Raw genomic sequence first — 22,708 nt, 5'->3', positions numbered from 1 at the left:
CATCTCTGTGTCTCCTGCGACTGCGCTGCCCTTCCCTGCAGCTCCTTCTGCACGCTGGGAGGAGCTGGGACGTTGGAAAGGAGATGCAGTCTCACAGCTGAAACACCAGTGCAGGGGTTGAGGAAGAGGGAAGGAAGGGTAATAGACAGGGAATATACAAAGAAATTAAATCTCCTGTGTGGAAGAATTGTTTGTAAGTGGAAACTGAGAGAAAAACTAGGGCCTAACAGAAGTTTTGGCATTACAGAAGCTTGCTTGGGGTGATACACAGTTGCCACTTCCAGGATGGTTGGTACGCACAGACTCAGCTCCTCCACGGTTCCCTGGGCAACACAATCTGCCCTCCTCACAGCTGCAAAGGGGAGTAACGGAGCCCAAAGGGGAGTAATGGAGCGGAGTGAAGACACCACGGCCAAACTCTGTTGCACTCCCTGTGCTGGGCCGCTGATAAGCCGCACAGTAGCTGCCCAATGGGAGATATACAATAACATGTCCAGTGCTGAGCCAGCAAAGGTGGCAAATCACTCCTTTCAGATGAATTTTACTTGAACTTTGTTCATTATAATGTCAAAACACACCTCCATCCCAAAAGTTACCCGCCTCCGAGATCCGACCACTCTTCACTGAGCATGCGCTCTAGATTTTCGATTGACTGTACCTTTAAATGAAAGCGAGAAACTTTGTCACCAATCAATAACAATATTAAGTATGACTCTAGTCACTCAAGCTCCACCTGAATGTAAAGAAAAGTATAAAAGGTGAACTAAGGATGAAAAGGAGGAGGAGGGGAAGAATCCATCGCAACTCTTGGGTCAGTTGACGGGCTGACCTCCCCTTTCCTCCCCTCAGGTCGGGATGCTGCCTCAGGAGACTAAGAAGTGAGGAGGAAAGAATCCATTGTAACTCTTGGGTCAGTCGATGCGCTGATCCCCCTTTCCTCCCCTCGGACTGGAATGCCGCCTGAGGAGACTCGAGACTGAGAGCCCTCTCCCATCTTCTGGGGTGAGTGATGATTGCACATTTGTACATCAGAGCTAGCTGAAAACCCCACGCTGTAGTAGAGAATTCCCTGTACTGACATCTGAAACCTGCTTTGTAAATGTTGCATTTGAATAAATCATACTGTTTGTGAACTCAACTACTTGTTTGGGGGGAGGCGATCGGACCTACAGTTGACAGACTGTGAATCCGATACTGCCAGAGTCGAGCTTATAGTTGATCACACTATTTGGGAACTCAATTTGCTCCTAGGAAGGCGATCGGACCTACGGTCCACAGACTATTTGTGAATCTGATACTGATTTGATATCTCCTTTCCCTCCCACCACCACTACTACGGCTTTCAAACTGCAACATTTAACACCCCGTGACACCAAAGTAGGTCTCTGCCTGGAATACAGTTCCACTACCATGTTCTTATGAAGTTCACAAGTAATTTGGGGCTTGCAGTTGGACCACCTCTGCAGGTTCTTGGCTACTGGCTAGGAGGAGCAGGCTCTCACCCATAGTATGTTTAGAGAACCTTTTGCTTGAGGGAAGGGAGAGGCACTGGGATACATCTGCCCTGGAGTGAGAGCATTTCCATGCGTGGTGCCCTGAGCAGCCAGCATCCTGGTTGCTCCCAGCTCTGCTTAGCTTGTGGTAAGTTGTTTGTGGGCATGGATGTAAAGATTTTAAGGAGAAAAGAGTCTTTTTAAGACCTAAATATCACCTTCCTTTTTCTAAAGGAGAGAGGGTTTCCTGGCACATTTTATTATGAACTTTATTTATACTATTTATATATGAATTTAATAAAAACTTATCAACTGTTGCAGATTACTACACTGTTACAGATAGTTAGGGTCCGGCGGCCGGAAGATATCGCGCTGTACGGAAAGGTAGAGCCCCTAATAGCCAATAGTGTTAGTTTATGATGTAAGCAGACGGATGTGACGTTGTAAACCTTAGCTATATAACACCTTGCTACCCATCAATAAACGCCATTTGCCATCTACCACACTGGTGTCAGCGTGCTGATGGCCCGAGCGGCCTGGGGGTGGTCGCCGTGCCGTTCCTGAACCAGGTCGCCACGCCGCTTGAGCGGCAATAAGTGGTGCCGAAACCCGGGATCATCGCCTGGACGGGTGAACGGCGGCCGGAGCGGCAGGACCAGCCCGGCAGGGAGGACGCTCCCAGACCAACAAGGAGGATGGAAGCCCTTGTAAAGGTCGTATCGCAATTACATAAATATTGGGGGATTGATTCTAAGCCAAAAGTTTTACTCTCGCTGTTGTGAGGCTTTTAAAAATTAAGGTTATAGACCAGCCAGTGGATATTCTCCACCCTGAAGTGTGGGACAAATGTACCAAGGCATTAGCCGAGGAGACGATGTCTTCGGGTTGTGGGAAAAACCTTAAGGCTTGGGGAAAAGTTGTACAGGCGTTGCAGAAAGCTGTGAAAGAGCAGGAGACCTGGGTGGCGGTAAAGGACTGTTTGTTGGCCACCTCGAAAACGGGAGTCGGGGCAGCCGCACAGACTTTGCACCCCCCAGATGATGGCAATTCTGCTGAGCCTAAAGAACTGCAAGAGGGCGATACGTCCCCTCAATCCCCGAACCCCGTCCCACTTACAGAGGAGCAAAAACAGCAGAAATCTGTTTGGAGTGAGCTAGCCGAGGAAGCTAGAAATATCAAAAAGAAGTCAGGCCTTGGGGAAGTCTGGGTCAGGCCACCGCCCTATGCCCCCCAAAATGGCGCTGAGCCACAAGGAGAAGGGTGGGGCGAGGATGCTCCCGGCGGGAACAGACGGGAACCGTTAGATAAACAGGAGGGGGAGAAGAACAAGAACAGACGGGAACCGTTAGATAAACAGGTGGGGGAGGAGAACAAGGAGGAGAAAGGTGGTGGGGGTGACCGGTCAGGTGAGGGAGGCCCGAGTGAGGCGCCGAGAACCAATCAGAGCGACCGTTTGAAAAAACGCGCTTCCGTGAGTAGGAGGCGGGGCGAGCCAAGGAGGGGGGAACAGCCCGCCCACAACGGAAGTGGGCGGGGCCGGAGCCCAACAAAAAAGTACCGGAGCCCGGAAGTGACCAGTCAGTCGAGTTCCGGCTCTGGCTCCAGCTCTGGCTCCGGATCAGACACTAGTGAGGACGAGTGGCTCACAACTGATTCAAACTTAAGGAAGGAGAAAAAGAAGGTAAACAGAACTAAGAGCCAAAGAACTAAGAGCCAAAATATTCCCATTCGAATTAAAGAAAAACCGCAAAAGGAAGAAACCCCTCTCACGGACTGGAAGGAAATAAAGATCGCGTGTGCCGAGTGGGCCCCATTGGCCGCGCTAGCGTTCCCAGTCTGGGTGACGGAGGCAGGACAGAGGATCTACTCGCCGATAAACCCTAAGGATGTGCAAACGATTGTTAAAGCAATTGCAGATAAAGGGATTAATTCTGCTATGGTCTCAACCCTCCTAGATGGTATCTTCGGGGGGGACGATATGCTCCCGTTTGATATAAAACAAACTTGTAGGCTAATCTTTGATGGAGCAGGCATGATCGTTTTCAGACAAGAATGGGAAGACAACTGTACAAAGTGTTTAGCCCAAGTAACTGGGGCAGATCATCCATTACACGGCTCCAGCCTGCAGCGGTTAATGGGTACAGATCCAACAATGATCACCCCCCCAGGCGCAGGCCCATGGCATGCGGGCCCATGAAGTTATGACAACTACTCGTGTGGTCAGAGAAGCTATTCGCACAGCCTATAGAGTTGTTGCCAGACCATCGCCATGGTCCTCAATAAAGCAAAGTGAAAGTGAGAGCTTTACACAATTTGTAGATCGTCTCCAAGCAGCGGTCGACTCTTCGGCCCTGCCTGCGGAGGCAAAAAGCCCGGTCGTAGCGGAATGTTTACGCCAACAATGCAATTCCGCAACCAAAGAAATCTTGCGATCATTGCCGGCGGGGGCAAGTATCGCAGACATGATTAAGCATGTTGCAAAGGAAGAGCATCTGACCCCAATTCAGGTGGCTGTTCACACCGCAATAGCCAACGTAATGGCTTGTTCTAAATGTGGCCAGGCAGGCCATGTTGCAGTAAACTGCCCTTGGCTGGGGGACTCGCTGGCAGCGCTCCCCCCATGCCAAGATCGACCCAAAGGTCACTATCAGGAAAGATGGCAGAGTCAAGTGGTGCCCGCTTAAGTCTATTAAACCAGACCTTCAAGATAAAACTAATGAAAATTGTGAGTTTCTGTTCACAGGACCAGATCATCGGACGCCCCGGTGACAGGCGTCCCGCCCGAGCCTGTGAGTTCCACGCCGACCGAATCCAGAAAACAACAAAACAGCCTCCGCAAGAGGGGGCCGTGATGCCTTTGCGTTATCTTAATTTTGCAGCTTGTCACTATAGGACAGGTAGAGTTACACCAGCCCTTTAAATGGATACTTGAACAGATGGAACAATCTCGAGCAATTAGTACAAAAGTAACTACAGGGTCACCAGTTTTCAGTGTCACGCCTTGCCAACCAGCACCCATTGAACCCTGTTCCAAACGCAGCTGGTACGAAAATTGGTTCACCGGTTCGCTGTGGTTAACCACCCTGATATCCACCTTGATAGGGCCGATAGCAATGATCATGATGACACTGATCTTTGGACCCTGTATGTTGAATAAGCTCATGCGGTTTGTCAAGAGTCGGCTAGAGAAGGTTAACATCATGTTAGTAGCACGCCGACAACTGCTTTAAGAATATATCCACTCAGTATTACCCCCAAGTTATTCCAAGGTACACCCTATTTCTATACCGCGGTATTACCTGTCATCCTCTACCTTCTACGTGCCTTCTTTTTTGTGCCTTATGTTTTTATGTCAAGTTTATGATATATAATCTTAAGATTGTTATAAGCTATAAGAATAGAATAATAATAAGAGTAAGTAAGAGTAACATAATAATAAGAGTAAGTAATAAGGATAAGGTAATAATGACAATAAGTAAGAGTAAGATAATAATAAGATAGCAATAAGAATAAGATAATAATGAGAGTAAGTAATTAGATAAGAATAAGTAAGGATAAGATAGTCATATTTTAGCTAGTTTTGTTATGCATAGGGAGGGGGGAGATGTTGCAGATTACTACACTGTTACAGATAGTTAGGGTCCGGCGGCCGGAAGATATCGCGCTGTACGGAAAGGTAGAGCCCCTAATAGCCAATAGTGTTAGTTTATGATGTAAGCAGACGGATGTGACGTTGTAAACCTAGCTATATAACACCTTGTTACCCATCAATAAACGCCATTTGCCGTCCGCCACATTGGTGTCAACTAGCTGATGGTCCGAGCGGCTTGGGGGTGGTCGCCGTGCCGTTCCTGAACCAGGTCGCCACGCCGCTTGAGCAGCAATAATCAACACTGAAAATGAAAAGCTCAGTAGCTGTAGTGTCACAAATGATGCCAGCAGGGCATACAGCATCACATGATATGATTAATATGAAATTCTCTGCTGCTGCAGTAAATCACTACACTGTTTAACATCTTTTTCTCAGTGGATGCTGAAGGTGAGCAGAGGTATTTTATGCTAGGAGACAATTCATTATTCCAGGCATAAAATCCTCTGCTATGAAGCACAATGTGCTATCATTCAAATGAGCCACGCACAATAGGAGAAAAATATTGAGGCAGATCTTTTCCTCTTTCTTCTGCACTCTTTTTTCTCCAATCACTATAGTTACAAGCAGGCAGATAGTTTGGATATTGGAGCATATGAGATACAGGAGTATCCTCTATATCATTTTGTACACAACTACTCAGCAATTATTATAGAAATAGGAGCTATAGTGAGGCCTTGCTTCATAACAACATGTTTTTATCATGCATTCCTTCAGGTTTTTATGTTAAAAAATATGCCAAGGGGATAAAGTTTGTCTGCATTTTTTGTAGGCTTTTACTTTCAGAATTTTGTTTTGGCTAGTATTGGTCCCTGACATTTTGTGTGCTGAGCTCAGCAGGCTTCTTTTTGTTCATTTTTCTTTTCTATTTTCTTTCATTTCACTCAAAGTACCATGGGAATACCTTTTCCTCTAGTATTTTCAGTGGAACATGTAATGGAATACACTGTGCTTCATGTCCTTTCTGTCAAGCCATTTGTTGTGCCTGTGTATGTGTGGATATGGAGATAATATATACATTTTAGTGGTTAATTATAGACTAAGCCATTTTTGTCTGATAGAAATCTAATCTATTCTATGAAGATAACCATTGTGTAACAGGTGAAAATAGTATGAGCTCTGGACAAAGAACTCTAAAAAAACCTTGATTGTACCAATCTCATTACTAGATTCCTTTTGTGTTGGACCTGTTATATTCCCTTTTACTGTCAGCGGCTAGGGTTCCCACTGATCCAGCTAGCACATAATTATGAAAAACAGGACACGCGCAATAATACCTACAAGGGCCCAGAAAGGAAATCACAGCGTCACGACCATTTGCCACGTACACAAAGGCTTGCTCCAAGATGACAGATGTGCAACCAGCTGAGGAGAGGCCAGTGCCACAGCAAGACGAGGAGAATTTCTAAAGGAAAAAGGAAAAAAATTCTAAAGGAAAAATTTCTAAAGAAAAGAGGAGAAATGCTAAAATATGAAATAGCATTAAATTTAATGTAGCATTCTTAATGTAATAAGTTTTAGTACTTCATAGTACTTCATTCATTCACCACCATTCATTAGTTGGTCCTCAGAGGTTGTGAAGAAGATAATACTCCCATATTATAGTTGCAGAAACTTAAGAAATTGCCATGAGAATAATATTTGGAAAAGGAAGAGGTTCCCAGCTCTTCTTTAATAGATTATTCTTCACACCAAAGGGGAGTGCCTAGACCTCAGATTGCCTATGAGGTGAGAAGGGCCCAGATCAATGTGCCTTGGAAGTTCATACAAAATTAGAAAGTGTGCAGTGTTGCTCAAACACATCTGCATTTGATGTGGTTTAGAAAAGTTCTGTTTGTCTTCAAAGCAATAATAGTTTGCTCTCTCATTTCTCACTAATGAGCCCTTCAGAAATGTAAAATACTTCCGGAGGGACCTGACTTCAGGAAACCTCTGTTCTCCCCGAGCTGGCTGCTTGCACCAATGGAGGCAGCATCGTCATTCCCCACCTGCAGTGCTGGAGACATAGTTTTGATGTAGCTACAGACATACTGTAAAGCAGCGCTGGGTCCCAGGTTAATGCACAGTCACTCTCATTTAGTGCCAGGTCAAGCAGTACGGATGCAGTGACGTGTGTTGGCTCCATCACCATGCTCAGCTCGCTGCCCTGCACGTGGGGCTCCTGACCCTGCACAGAGCTGTGCTGGTGTCTTTGGTGTGACGGGTTCAACCTGGCGCGGGGCTCCCGCTCCAGTCAGGGGCAGGTACCTCTGCATCTTCCCCGCGCCCCGCTTTATAATGTGCTTCCTGTCTTCCAGGACAGCCTAGAGTGGCAAGAGATGCAAGTTTTAATAAATATGGGCTATAAAGGATTTTTCCATCTTTACTGAAATTTATTAGGCAAGACTGTGCTGTAATTTAACTGCTGCAGCTGGGGAAAGTCAGCCAGCGGTTTGGCACAGCAGTGAGGGGTGGTGTTTAGCTCACTTAATTCCTTTTTCCTAAATAATGAGGAAGAGGGTGGGGGGGCTAATTTAAAAGTTTATTCTGATTTAATTACACCATTTCTTGTTATCAGACCTGCTCTGAGATTTTGTTGCTGCATTTGATCCCTTATATTCAATCTAGACTTGATCTGAGATTGCTGGTGAAATTCCTTTTGGCATCATAAAAGGAGGATCAGGTCCTGGGCTCAGACTGCTACTATTAAGGCCTGATTCTCTGGAAAGGAGTGCACAGGTGAAATCAGTCCTGTAACACGTATACAGATGCAGATATGACATGCATTGGGAGGTGGGGTGGATGCAGTGGCCCCACAGCTATCATGTCATGTCACGGCACATAGACAAGCCTGAGCCTCAGCTTCCCAGGCCCACATTAAAACCCCTCCTGCTAAAGCAGGTTTATCATAGCCAATGTTTTAATCCCCATTTTACCAGGTTTTTCTTCCCCTGATATTTTCTATTCCAGTGCAGATGCATTCACCCAGGGTGCCACTGTGCTCTTGCAGTACTTTCCTCTATGTTTTCGTCTAATCTGGCAACACATCAAGTTGCATGCTGCAGAACGCAGTAATATGGAAAGGAGGAGAGGCTTCATATTCATCTTGGTGAGCTGATGCAAACTCCCACCTCCCTTCTCTGTGCATGTTCAGGGAGTGGGGAGAGAACTCAATAAATGCATAGAAAATTATAATGTAAAAGGAAAACCAACGAAATGCAAGGAAATAGCTATGTATAAAAAGCTCACCGTATATTCTCACATGATAGCAAGGTGGTATTTAATATCAGCAAGCTATCAAAGCAGTCAGAGGCTCAGGAACCTTCTTAAGAAAGCAGCAGTCTGAAGACTTGCTGCTCAGAAATATAGATCCCCTAGAAGTGTGGTGTTCTCATACTTTTGAAGTTCTAAATCATAGAGCCTATCTAATTGGGAATGCTATCAAAGTAAGGCACAGAGCAAACCCTTGGACGTGTATATATTGCGTTTTGTTTTTTTCCTGTTCTGTGCAATCCTCCAAACTTGTGATGCTATATAAGAAAGAAAGCTGTATTGTTGTTGAGACAAACAGTAAGTGCATTTTTTCTGACATATATAGAACTCTGCTAATATGGCATAAAAGACAACTAGATTGTTTTTTGATATTGCTCATAACCTATGTAAATATAGTAACTATCCTAATTATTATTCAAGCTTTTCACCAAACACTGTTGAATGGGTGTGATTCCCAAAGGCTGGTCATGTTCTTAAGGCCTCCTTCCTTAGCTGGTAGAGACGTGGGTTTCACCGAGCAGCATTCAGCATAGCGCAGTTGTGCTCACTGTTGGAGTAACCCGCTACAGGAGCCTTTCTCTGGCCCAAATCAACCAGGTTGGCCTTTGTGACGACCCACAGTTGACATGCCATGGATTATTGCTGTTGTTCTAACACTGGAGAATACAGCAGCAGTTGTCCTAGGCAACGTGCTTCCTCTGGGACGATGGCCTAGTCTGAGGTTTGCTGTGACATAAAGAAATTCTCTAGCTACTACGGAATGGAAGGATCAAACGCCATGATCCTGGGACTAGGGAGGGAAATAAATCTAGTTTTGTGGGTCATTCAGAATGGAAGGATCAAGCCCCATGCTTAGTCCCCATGCAAGCCCCTATTGCTTAGTCGTGTCACATAAACCCTTTCATTAGCTGATCAGGAATATGATAGAGATTAAGTTGCTGCCCACTGAGAAGAAAGCAGAAGCACCGTATCTTTCAGAGGAAACACCTCACTGAGCATGTAGACTTCTTATGCAGAAAGCCACATGAGAGTAAGGGAAATTTCAAGAAATGCGTTGTCTGCAAAGAACCTATGCAGCTCTGAAGCACACCTACTCCTTTGGTTGCACCTTGAAGCCCTGAGGGGTGTTTGGGGATCAGTGAAGCACACCCAAATCCTCATATGACCTCATTTCTGTTGCCCACACTGTATTAATGTGAACTTGTCCAAAAAGGAATGAGCATATTGCAGAAAACTAGGGGTTTTGCTAGGAAAGTGCAGAGATTCATTCTGAAAAGAGAGCAGGACATCCCAGCCCAGGGGGTGTCAGAAGGACACCCAGACTCCTCTCCTCTAGTGCTCTTCCTCCTCCAGAGCACTCTGGGCTCTGCTTTCATTCACCAGGAAGGGCAGGACCTGAGGGAGACAACAGGCCCCAAACACCAGCTGGATTCGTGGCAGGTGCTCGTCGAGGGGCCCTGCCCGTGCTGCGTTCGTCTGCGTGCGGCATGAGCCCTGCAAGGGCTGCTGCCAGGGCCCCGCTGGGCACGGCCACCAGGAATCCCAAGAAGATCAGTGCCTGCAATTAAATAGTTAATAGTGAGCATGTTATCCTGCTTTACTAGGCTCAGTAGAGGATTTAAACAATGCTAAAAGCACCACAAAATCAGCCAATATATAGCTTATGATCCACACAGCAGGCATGGCCTCCTACTTTTTCATTTGTACTGGGACTAGGGAGGGAAATAAATCTAGTTTTGTGGGTCATTCGGTATGCTAAGGAGGTGATAGCTGGGAAATTAGAGGTAGAAGGGAAAAACCCTTTCTGGTTATCAAAATATGTAGATCTGTCTCCATCTCTGAAAAAATAAAAAGATAGATATTCACATGCAACTCTAGGGGCTTATTAATTAGTGAATGGAAGAAGGGAAATATGTAAAATGCTTGAAGGTACCAAAATTTCTCATGAGTCTTTAGTGACTAGTGCTCAGCTCTTTATCTTCTGGAAGTTCAGTAAAATATCTTATTAAATTCCCGACCTGTTATGTATTGCAGTACAGAAGCAGCTGGTAATTTTGAAGGAATATTTGTGTTAACTGCTGTGTTTTGTGGAGACTTAATATAAAGAAATATATTCAGGAACTCAGTTTGCTATATTGGCAATGGGAATTGGGAACATCACTGAAAGGAGCTGCCTCATTCATTTCTCAGATTTAATTTTATTAATGGATGCAAATGATTTGTTAAACAAATATAAAACAAAAGGAAAAGGAGAATGAACTCTATGTCAACACTGGGCTCTTCAGTCTAAACATCCCACAAAAATAACTGAGAAACCCTAGGTTTTCAGTGCATTTTATCTTAGATTTATTTAGCCTTAATAAAAGGCCTTGAAAGAAAACGGCTAGAGAAACCACATTCAAACTTCAGCATTTTTTGGTGTCAGTCACACATTTTCTTGAAGGCCAGGTCCCTGTTTAAGGTCTAATGTTTTTGGAGAGCAAAAAGGACTGTGTGTTATTAGGCAGAATCCCTTTTATACACAGGGAATTGGATCAGTTTGACCCTGATCGTCTCTCTCCACTTTATTGTCCCTCTCCTTCAAACAGCTGGCCCTTGGCATTATCTTTACGAAGAGGTTGATTGAACTGTAGCTCTGACAGTTGTCAGTTGTGGATAATGTTGGCTTCAGTCAGTCATGTTCACACATAAATTAGCCACGACAGAGATAGACTGTTGAATAGAAAAAGCAGTTTTACTGCAGATAACCTTCTTGTATAAAAGTAACAAATAATAAAGTCTGTTCCTCAGGAAAACATCCTAAAAACAGTGTAATGAGAGTTATTTCTTTTAACAGAATTATTTCTTTTGTTACCAGAAATTGTCCCTTTTGAAATGGACAGGTTACTGGAAAAATGATAAAATCACTGTAATTAGAAAAGTTACTGCTGTTGCGTAATATAACTGGGAGAACTCCAGCCCTGTTTGCTCTTGTGAATGGGAGACGTTGCATGTGAAGCATGGCAGCGGTGTCATCGTGGCATCAATTCTGTCATCAAAAATGGTGACACGCGACTGAAAAAGCCAAAATAATAGAAATTCCATCTCTTCTCTCTCTAGTTCTCTCTCTCTTCTGATTTTTCTTTCTTGCTGTTTGTCGAGAAATCATAAATCTCAAACATACTTCCCTTCTAATGAGAGAGCGAGAAGCATGATTCACATTCAGGGTCTTTGAACTGAGAAAAATTAAAACCAATGCATCCAAGCTCATTTCTATCCATGTGATGTCACTACAACTCTGCAATGTACAGTGCGTAAGGAGAGAAAAGAGGAAGGAAGGGTGGAAGGCAGGAAGGGTTTTTTTTTAAAGCAAATACAACTCCACTACACTTTCAAAGCAATTTGCATAAATGTCTCTCCCATTATTTTTTTTATTTATGGCCCCTAAGTTTCTAATTAAATACTAATTAATACTATCACCAGAATTGTCTCCCATCCTCGTCTCTTCATAGCTTTGTCACTTTGATTAATGTATAGTCATTTACTAACTTATTTAACAAGCTGAGGTGTCTCATGACAAACCAGATTAAATTATCTCCATAACAGTCTCATTGCTGCAAAAAAGGAGTTTTAAACTTAATAAAAATTATCCTCAATAATGTCTAAACTTTTTCATTGCAACCTTAGAAGATGGAAATAGGTTTTTTGTTTGATTTATAATATATGGGGCTGTATAAAGCATCCATTAATAAAATGTATATGTTCATTTAAGCTTGATCATTACAGTGGTTCTGTAGCCCTGGGTACTTATTATTTAACTTTTGCTGTATTTATGAAGATAATTAATGTTCTGACCAGACAGGGAATAAAATACCCACTAGAATGAAATAATTAGGGGCATAAATAACATTTAGGTCATGCGTTTTGCTTTTTTAATTAATTGTTTTGTTTTCCATCTAAACATGATAAAGAGGAATCGGAGATTGCCCAGGGATTATGATGGCTTTGCATGAAGCAACTTAAAACTGCCGGGATCAGCGTGGAAGCTGCACCTGGGACCGTCAGCCTCTATCTCAACGGCTCTGGGGCAGCACTGCAGGATCCTGTCCTCCCGGGACCTTCCCAGCCTCATCTCACCCCTGTCCCGCTGGATGGAGAGGCTGCAGGCCAGGAGGATGCGCGGTAGGTAACGAGGAGGTTCATAACGAAGCCACGCCCAGAGCGGTAGCCTCCTGCAGGCAGAGAGGGATGGGGAGTTGCTGGGAGAGCCCCTCCAATACTCCGTCTCCCAGAGGATGCTCTGGAGCTGAGCTGCAGCCCTTCTGCTGCTTGATTTGCACATGCAGGAAGGGCTGAAACAGGCTGGCAAGCAGCGGTACACTGCATTTACTCCTAGAGATTCATTCTTCTCCAGGGTTATTTTCAAGACATTTATTATTTATTCCGGTTTCCCTTAATGAGAAAGCCCCTGTCATTCCACCTACATGTGCCTTAAACAACAGGTATAAATCATACAAAAATAATAAGAATGTAGTCATTTGAATGGAAAACAGTCACCCCTCTTTAGCACCTAGTTTCTCCTAATTCCAGTGCATTCCCCAACTGGGAGCAGAGATAAGTCTTATGAAACAGCTAGTGCATTTGGAGAAAAGGGAAGGTATGCTCCCAAGCTGAGGTGTTCTGGAGAAAGCACTAACTATTCATTGCTTTGCCTGAGGAGTAGATCAAGGCATACTTTAGCACAAAAACAAACAAACAAACAAAGAGTACCACAGCCCAGTTATTCTGGAATATGTTGTGGCAAGTTCTCAGTGATTGTATATAAAGAACATTTGCATTCTGAAAAGCTTATGAGATTGGATGTTAAACATTAATTTTACCATCTACCAGGTTATTCTCTATTCCAGTAAATAGAAGTCATGTCTTAGGAGTTTTGGTCCCCAGTGATCTGGATTTCAGTATGTAATATGACTCAGTAAAGCTGATTAGTATGATGGTCTTTTCCTCAGGCTCTGATGAATGTTTGCACAAATTGACACCTTCTAGCTGAGGAGCCTCAGGATATAAAAAGCAAAGTGTGTGGCAGGTTAAAATTAAAACACAATGACAGAAGTGTGTAGAAACCACACAATAGTCTGTGCTACTCTTGCTTTTCTCCTGCAGTAGGTCAGCCTTGCATTCTTCTCCTGTATGGCCTCTTCTTTCTTTTTCCTCTTGCCTTTCCCTACTCATATCTCTTTATTCCCTACTGGGTTTTTATTCTGTAGAAACTGAAAACGGGTGAGAGTAGGTTGGTGCACAGGTAGGAGCCAGTCTGTTGGCACAGCAACCAGAGGCCTTTGCCTGGGTTCATTTCACGGTTTAATAGTGATTACAGAATCTGGGCTAAGTCCAGGTTAAATAAGCACATCTTCATTTGATTCCTCCTATTAAATAAATTAAAATAAATGGTTCCTAAGAGAAGAAGGAAGCACAAGAAAAATGCAGTAATGAGGAAGACTCAGACAGTGATTTGTAGGGTCATTATGGCATACCCAATGCTTGCCAAGCTCTGCGACTGCATGGAGAGAGCACATCAGTGGTTATGCAAATAGAATTCAACTTTTTCCTCCGTATGTGAGAATGGGAAATTTTCATTGTGCTCTCTGCTCATCCTACTTGTGGAGAAGGTTCAGAGACCTTTTGCATTGCCCTAAGCCCCTCTGTTAAATTTTTGAGTTGCTATGACAGTGTGACCAGGTGGCACTTGCCTTCAAAGTCCTTCAACCAGCCTAGAGTCTCTTTCAAAACTCTGAAATTCAGGACCCAAAACATGGCAATAGAAGAGTTCAAGGATTTTGAACCTGTGTTTAATTAAATAGCCTGAGGCAAGGAATTGCTACAAGTAATGATGAACTTTTACTAGATCCCAAAGAAAAGAAGAGAGAGAAATGACAAAAAGGGTCTGAGCCAGCTAAGACATAAAATGTCATGAAATCAGGCCCTAACAAAGGAAATGTCATGTGGATTAAAAGCATTAGAGCTATAACTAGGAAAGATGGAGGAATAAAATGTATGAGATCAGTTTTTAATAACTGATTCATACAATATGTTGAAAAGCTACTTACAGATTGTTCTTAAAAATAATAATTAAAAATAACACAGCCTAGCCTATTTCTAGTTCCAAGCACTCCTATTCCATCTGGACAGCAGACTGACTAGAAAGAGGAAAAGTAAAGCATTGCTATTAATAAAATAACCACCTCCTAAAAGACTCCAAAAGAGATCAGAGAAGATGCTCAGGAGTAGAGGATCTAATAATGAGAAAGTCCTGGCTATCTTTTTCAAATTAAAACCCAAGTTTAAACCTCTAGGTAACCTACCTCAGGTGAGAGCAATAAACATTTATTATTTATTCACAGATATTGATGGCTTCTTTCCTGATGTATGATACCTTTATTAGACTTCTCCTAGATTTCTCTTGAATAGCAGTTGTGAGTATTGCACAATTTTGCTAAATTGTTGTATGGATGATCTTTCTGTACAGTAGCTGCATCTTAAAAATAGTTTGGTTACTTGCCCTTGCTTTTTATTAGAGAGTTCTTATTTCCTTCTTATTTTCATCTTACGTGTATCCCTGTCCATCTTACATATGTTACCTCTTGCACCAGCATCATCCCTTTGCTTAAATAGCATTTCCTTCTCCCCTATGTTTGCATAAACAGAGGGGACAAATGACACTGAGGTCCCTTCTGTTGCTAGTGGTTTTCTGATATCACACAGACCTCTCTCTTTCTCTGATGTTTTGTTTCCAAATGATGAGACCTTACATTTGCTAGTCAAAATTCTTGTCATCAGCACATGACCATCCTTCTTGACTATAAATTTAACACTAATATCATCCAGTGCTTCCTATATAAAGTTGTGGTCCCCATCCACATCACTGATGCCTCAGATGTCCATGTTACTAGTGGATTTAATTAGTACAGTAAATTTTGTGCCATGTGTATCTATGAGTGTGCATCTGTGTGTGCGAGTGTGTGTGTGTGTATACACATACTTGTTTATGCTGAGACAAATGAGCCCTTTATTTTTTGAAATACAAGTATTTCCAGTTTATTAATGACATCATTACTCAATGGGATTTACAAGTTAGGTAGCTATGAGTCCTATGGTATTTCTTTCTTCTTGAGATATCTGACGCCCTTATGCTGTCTTAAAAAACTTAACCTTGCAGAAAAGGACTGGAACAAATTATATTTATGAATGCAAGCCATTACTTTTAAGGAGTCTGGACCAATTTAACTAAAGAAGAATTTGCATCATTAAATGAGAAACTGCATTCTTAATTATTTCCTCCTATTTTCTTGATAAAGGAGAATAAGCTGTGAAAATTCAGTGTGAAGAAATGTACAGCATCTAACTGCTAAAAGAACTGCATTTCTACTGGCCAAACCAGTGCACTGTTACCTTGGAGAGCCGGGCACTGTTGTCACTTCTCAATCAGTTGATGGATAAAATGTAAAGTTAAATTTCAAGGTGGAGAAGCACCCAAGAGGTTGCTCAGACTCCCTTAATACATGTCTTTGACACCACTGCATAGGTTCTTCTGCACTTTTTATACAGCAGAGTTGATAAATGCATTAAATGTATAAAATATTTATTGATTCAGGGACAGGATACAACATGACAAGAAATGAGATCTTTCCCTACAATGCTACAACATATGAAAATTGAAACTGTATTTTTTCCCCACTTGGAAGCATTATGCAAGTGACAATTTCTTCTTTGAAGAATTAAAGTACATAAATGCTCTGGCAATTGAAAGTTACAGGTTTGCAGAATCAGTTAATTTTTATTATGTTTTTTAAATAAGTCATTGTGCAAATCGGGGAAACAATATTGTTAGACATTATCTCTTTAGTACCTTCCAATTTAATGTCAGCTGCTAGGTAAGATTTTGCAAGATACGTCAATATAATTACATCAAACCAGGTGACAGGAGACTTCCAAGTCGGGAGAGGAATGCGCGTTTGGTGTGTGTGGAGAGAGGTGGGGCTGGAGTTATTCTCACAACATGCTGTGTGCACTAAAATAGTGTTTAATTATTTGAGTTGAGGAAACGCGCTGATATATACTGATATATACGTTTAGATACGTATATCCTCTCTTTAACAGCAGAGGAGGTGCAACATGCTGGCAGTGTAGCTGCAGAGTGCTGCCTTCTGTGGTGACCTGGGACCCTGCTGGCTGCTGGTGGCTCCGTCTCCATGTCCACTTAACCCTACAGCTCTGTTGACCTCTGTCATCGAAGGGGCCAGCTGGGATGGCATTCGTCATCAAAGCATACAGACCTTCCCGTCGGTAGTCACCACGTGCAGGCATCAGAGTCAGCCCTGGCTGCACTTAGACCATGGCAAAGGCATCACCAGGCTTCTGAGCATCTTGTTGCTTGACACGGGCAGAAAATCCTCTCTCCTGCCAGTGATGTTGAGCAGAACCAGGACGGAGGGTTCGGGGAGACACGCTGGTGATCCCAGCTCAGGCTCTCCAAGGGGAATCCATCAGAGGTGCTGGGGAGGTCACAAGGCGCTGCACTTTGGACAGGAGAGGACTAATACACTGCTTTTGATGTCTGGAAAGTCTGCACCTGTTCCAGGGCAGCAAATTACAGTGTTAGCATGCACAAATGTGTAAATGCAATCACGAACAATTGTCAGGGATTCTGAGAAGGCATAAATCAGAAAAAACATTACTGACACTTAATCAGCCTTTGTAATATGCTTTGTAACTCCGCTAAGAAAATCACTGTACTTCGGAAATGGAAATTCTTGGTACGAGCAAGTTGTGCTCGTAGGGGAGGACTTGCCCTCCCCTGAACACCCGTGTGTCAGCTCATGGGGAGCTTGCAGGACCATGTTTGGTGGTCTGCTCTTCTGAATTTTTCAGGATGAAAGATTCAGGGCTACATGACACCTCCTACAACACCAAATTTAGTCTTATGGCCTCACAAGCATGTCACATACCACCCCTTTATTCTGACTCATCTTAAAACCAGTTAGATTTCTGGCTCCCAGGATTTCTATTGCTGTAGGAAATCACTCCTTGGATGCCTGGAAACTTCCTCCTGATTTTCAGCCTGTGGAGGTTTATGGTCATTTGATACCTTTGCTCTTCTTCTGACGCTGTCATTTATCCTAAATAGTTCTTCTCTCTCCCTGGTATTGATAAATGGCAGCTCTAGTGTTTTTTAGCCTTTTTTTTGCTAGAACAGCCAAGCGGCATTTGCCTCTGCTCCCACAGGAAGGTCTGCAGTCCCTTGTTGTGCCCGTTGTCTTCCTTCATACCTGCTTCTGCTTTAGCTCATGTTCCTTGAATCACGGCAGCCCCAGTCGCGCACGGGCGCTGTCTCCCGGCGGCCTTGTCCAGTGGCACTGCTGCTCTTAGACAACCTCGACTTGTGTTTGCTTTTCTTGTGTAGCCACCTCTTATTAGCGGCAAATGTCATCCTCGGGGAGATCCGTGTGTCTAAATCTCCCTCCTGCACTACCATTCCAAATGATGAGGTCCCATTTTTTTAGCAGAAATCTGTATAATCTGCAGGTTCTTGATCTTGCGTTTGGATGTTTAAATTTAATCCTGTTTTGTAGCCTCGATCTCAGTTTCTTTCGTTTTTTCCTTCTCTAATATTCTGATTGTCATTCATTCCATAGCCCTACTTTCTGTGTTATGGTGCAAGAATGAATTAATATCTGTTCTGAAACATATTGATAAGAAGCTACATTGACAAATCTCTGTGCCTATAGTTGTCTTCCATACAGATATGTTATTTTATCTCTCCCTTGGCTAGTTTCATGCATATCTTAAAATTATTTGACTCACTCTGTTTTTTACCCTTCTAACTAATAATTTCTCATGTGGCACAATATTAAATAATAAATAAATAATACATTTTATGGAGATCCAGTTTAGATTTAATCTAAATTTATTTTAAAAATTAATACTTTAGTAAAACAGGATAATAAACTGCTCTGACACGATTTAGCTTTAGAAATCTTCTTTTGCACCGTCAGTCTAGCAGTCCTGTACTTCAGTTTATTTTTCCTGTTTCCTTAAATATATATGCTATGTTTGCTATTCTGAAGTCATGCAGCATTACTTCAACTTGAAGGATTCATAAAAAATCTCGGAGCCTGGACCTTCTATTCCACAGGCCAGTTCTTTCCCTACTGTGGGTGCGGACAGTGGACACACTCACAGTTGGACAGTGAGGTGGATTAGGAACTGGCTGGATGGCAGGGCCCAGAGAGTGGTGATCAGCGGTGCAGAGTCTAGTTGGAGGCCTGTAGCTAGTGGGGTCCAAGAAGGCCAATGGGATCCTGGGGTGCATTAAGAAGAGCGTCTCCAGCAGGTCGAGGGAGGTGATCCTGCCCCTCTACTCAGCCCTGGTGAGGCCGCATCTGGAGTATTGTGTCCAGTTCTGGGCTCCACAGTACAAGAGGGATGTGGAGCTGCTGGAGAGAGTCCAGCGCAGGGCCACAAGGATGATCAGGGGCCTGGAACATCTGTCCTATGAGGAGAGGCTGAGGGAGCTGGGCCTGTTCAGCCTGGAGAAGAGAAGGCTGAGAGGGGATCTAATCAGTGTCTATAAATACCTCAAGGGAGGCAGTGAGGAGGATGGTGCTGGTCTCTTTTCAGTGGTGGCCACTGACAGAACTAGAGGTAATGGCCACAAACTGAAGCACCAAAAGTTCCACAGGAACTTAAGGAAAAATTTCTTAACAGTGAGGGTGACAGAGCACTGGAACAGGCTGCCCAGAGAGGTTGTGGAGTCTCCTTCTCTGGAGATCTTCAAAACCCGCTTGGACGCAGTCCTGTGCCATGTGCTTTAGGTGACCCTGCGTGTGCAGGGGAGTTGGACTAGATGACCTCTAGAGGTCCCTTCCAACCCTAAGCATTCTATGATTCTATGATTCTATGATAGTCTGCCCCTCCCCTTGGAACTCAATACATTAAGTTCTTTTAGTTTCATTTGCCTATTCCTTATACCTTATTGAAAACGGCAGTTTATCCAGCCATATCTGAAGTCCATAACAGTTTTTTTTTTCTCTCTTTTCTTAATTCTAATAGTTTTTGTATCTTTTATTTAAGGGAATTCCTGAATTCCACACATTCAATTTTTACAGCACTTCAAGCTGATTTTACTGACTTGTTTTCTTTATTTTGCAGTTTGTCCTTTTAAAAAGAAAATACTATAGACTTATGTTTAGCCCTCCATTTAATTTAAACTGAATCTTCTCATGTCAAGTTATTCTGAGTTTATCTTCTATGATCAATTGTTTTCTCACTGCCTACCAAACCTGTGCCTGACATGGTATCATCTCTAGTAGGTTCTGTGATTATTTGTCAAAGATGTTTGTCAGCTGTCACATCCAGAAAAAGTAAGCAGTACCATTAGTTGTTGCATTTTCTTCTTAATCTACATCTAGGAACTGAATGACACAATAATAATACATTCCTAGTAGTATTTAATCTCTCTATTAGCATTACAGAGGTCTTCATTTCTAAATATAACCCTGTACATGACAACAAATACTACTCTGTGGGAGCATAGAAGGACCAGGGGCTTAAGGTTTAAAACCAGAAGCCAGAAAACCATTTCATTGAGCATCAGACCAAACATATATTCTCCGAGTATGTGAGCATGAGCTATCCACGTGCTGTCCACGCACTCCCTCCCCCTGCCTTCAGCCAATTTCTTGACTCTATTGCTATCTGGGTCCAATCCTGCTACTGGCCTGCAGGTAACCAACCAGAGACCGGTGCGTCCAGCCTGGGTTTTAGGTTTCTCTATCTGCTAATCTGTTATTTAGTACATTCCTAACTTTCACAGTTTCTCACTCCTAACTTTCACAGTTTCCCACAGTATCCCACAGTTTCTCACAGTTTCCCACACTACTCCAGGAAAAGTTTGGAATTTAATACTTAGATATAAATCAGATCAAATTCAGTTCTTTCACAGATTATAAGGCCTGTCTGACCAATATTCACACCCTTATACGTGCATTTTTTTTCTCCATACTATCCATTTGTTGATGATCCTTGACCTACTGCCACATCTTTCCTTTTTCTAACCTGATTTTTCAATCCTTGTGTGTCAAAACCCAAAGTAGATATTGTCTCCTGCTTTTTATGCCCTTCTAAGAATTTTAAAGCAGACACATATATCCAGCCAAATTGCAATTACATTACCAAGAGGACGAGCTATGCAACAGAGTGTACAATAGGCTCTTCAGAGAGCTGCAGCAGAAGTAAATAAATATATAAATAAATTACTAGTGTAATAATTGCTCCTGATGTCACATCATAGATGTCATCATGTGCTCAATAAGGTAAGAGCTGCTCAGCTTAATCTTACAGTCTTTTTTCCTTGCTTAAATGTCACACAATTACACTACTAATACAAAAAGAGATGTCCAAAGTGGTTATAATTAGATAACATTAGGTAGATTAGAATATTTCTGTCTAAAATGCTCATTCAGAATGCTGGCTCCAATCCATCCTAGAATAGACTGCCTTTCTATGGTACCCGTCAGATTAGACAAAATATACAGTCATCACTATACCATTCCACATTCAAAAATATTGTCATGAAAAATGGCAAATAAATGATAATTTTACTATTTTATTGTACCGATTGTGTGTAGGGTACGGCGCTCGGAAGATCTCGCGATGTACGGGAAGAATAGGGAACTAAGGCATATGCCATATTAGGTAAAGAGCAACGCTTATTGGCTATATAGGCATGCTTCCGCCTTCGCTACCTTTATAAGATCCAGCCTGCGTATATTAAACGCCATTTGCAGCATCCTCATATTGGTGTCTGTGCTCTCTGGCCCAGGCACGGGTGAGACGTGCCTGGCCGCCTCGGCGGACGGAGTCGATTGCCAATGTCAGGCAACAAGTGGTGACCCCGACGTGATACTCCGAGGCGGCGGACCGTAGGCGGCGGACCGTAGGCGGCGGACCGTAGGCGGTCGAGGGATCCGCGGATCATGGAAGGGATAGTCAAGGTCGTATTATCGTGTGCTCGTGAATGGGGGATTTCTATGAAATCGAACGCAGTTAAGAGCTGCATTGAGCGGCTCCTTGAAGAAGGGGCGGTTAACAGTGCCGGGGAAGTTTTATTCCCCCAGCACTGGCAGAGATGTACCACCGCGTTAACGGAATATGGTATATCTAAAGGGAGTGCGAAAGATCTAAAGATGTGGGGAGTGATACGGCAGGTCCTCCAGAGAGCAAGGGAGGAGAGGGAGACTTGGAGGGCAGCACGGGAGGCGCTCGGGAAGAGCGAAGCAGTGGGAGTGCAGACAGAGGCTGATGAACAGACCCTCTGCAAGCTGTCGATCTGGTGCAGAGAGAATGGGTTCAAAGCTGAACACCACCTAGTATTCAAACCCGATGTGAAAGCCAAAAGCAAAGTGGCCGTCGGAGCCACGGCAGCCTTTGCAAGCACTTCAGGACCGGGACCACCACGCCACTGAAAACCGCTGGTGTTTGGAGATCCATCGCTAACCCCCCGGCCCGTGCCTGCCTCTGTGCCTGCACCTGCGGCGCCTACACTGTCTGTGCCCCCGCTTCCGCTTGTTAGATCGCCTTGAAAAAAGGAGAAAGGGGAGCTGGGGAAGAGAAGGCGAATGAGATCAAGGAAACTTATGTTGCTAAAGGCTTGATGAAAGCCAGGAGGGAGGTGCAGAGGAATTTGATCTGTCTTTAAAAGTGGAGGTTGAAGAACTGTAATGCTTTAAGTGAGGACGGAAACCGTTATTAGGGCTATTATTTCTATTTGCTATGTTCATCTCTATTATGTGTTGTATCCTTTGTATATTGATGCCGACACGAGGTATGGTTGAAAGGAGGAAATTTGTATGATCTGTAGAGTCATAAAACTATTGTGAAAAATAGGATCCAAGACCCTGAGAAAGAAGATGTTTGCCTGCCCAGGCTGAGCGATAAGGAGCGCGGAGGCGGCTGCCCAGCCAGGCTCAGAGCCGACCTCCTCCAAAAGCAGATGAAGGCGGCTGCTCGACCGGGCTTGTAGCCAACTTAACTGCAAACATCCTCTAAATTAGTTTGAAGGTCAAACACCCGAGAGGGAGGGAGATGAGAAAGGCAGGACCCTCAGACTGACGACTGGGACAATTTACTGACATGCGCACCTGCGCACCCAGGAGGGAAGATTATGTGACTGAAGGCGGAGTTTGTCCGCCCCCCGGACTGCCTGCTGGCACGTACTGGCCCTACGTGGCAGGATGCACTGGGCATAAACAGACAGAGCAGAAAGGAGGGGTGAGAC

General features: G+C 43.6%; 1 protein-coding gene across 1 annotated transcript in view; it reads left to right on the top strand.

Moving 5' to 3' along the window:
• LOC148592106 (uncharacterized) overlaps window positions 1-22,708 on the top strand; it is a 95,177-nt gene that overhangs the window by 1,137 nt on the left and 71,332 nt on the right. The window contains 3 exon segments of the mRNA XM_088535674.1: window positions 2,647-3,131; window positions 3,192-3,654; window positions 3,656-3,712. Coding sequence (XP_088391800.1) covers window positions 2,647-3,131; window positions 3,192-3,654; window positions 3,656-3,712 — 1,005 coding nt within the window.

The sequence above is a fragment of the Tinamus guttatus genome, unplaced genomic scaffold (genome assembly GCF_059628265.1).
Source record: "Tinamus guttatus ecotype Peru unplaced genomic scaffold, ASM5962826v1 Tinamus_guttatus_pri_ptg000640l, whole genome shotgun sequence".
Taxonomy (NCBI): domain Eukaryota; kingdom Metazoa; phylum Chordata; class Aves; order Tinamiformes; family Tinamidae; genus Tinamus; species Tinamus guttatus.
Note: the sequence above shows the minus strand (reverse complement) of the source record. Positions and strands in the feature narration are given on the sequence as shown.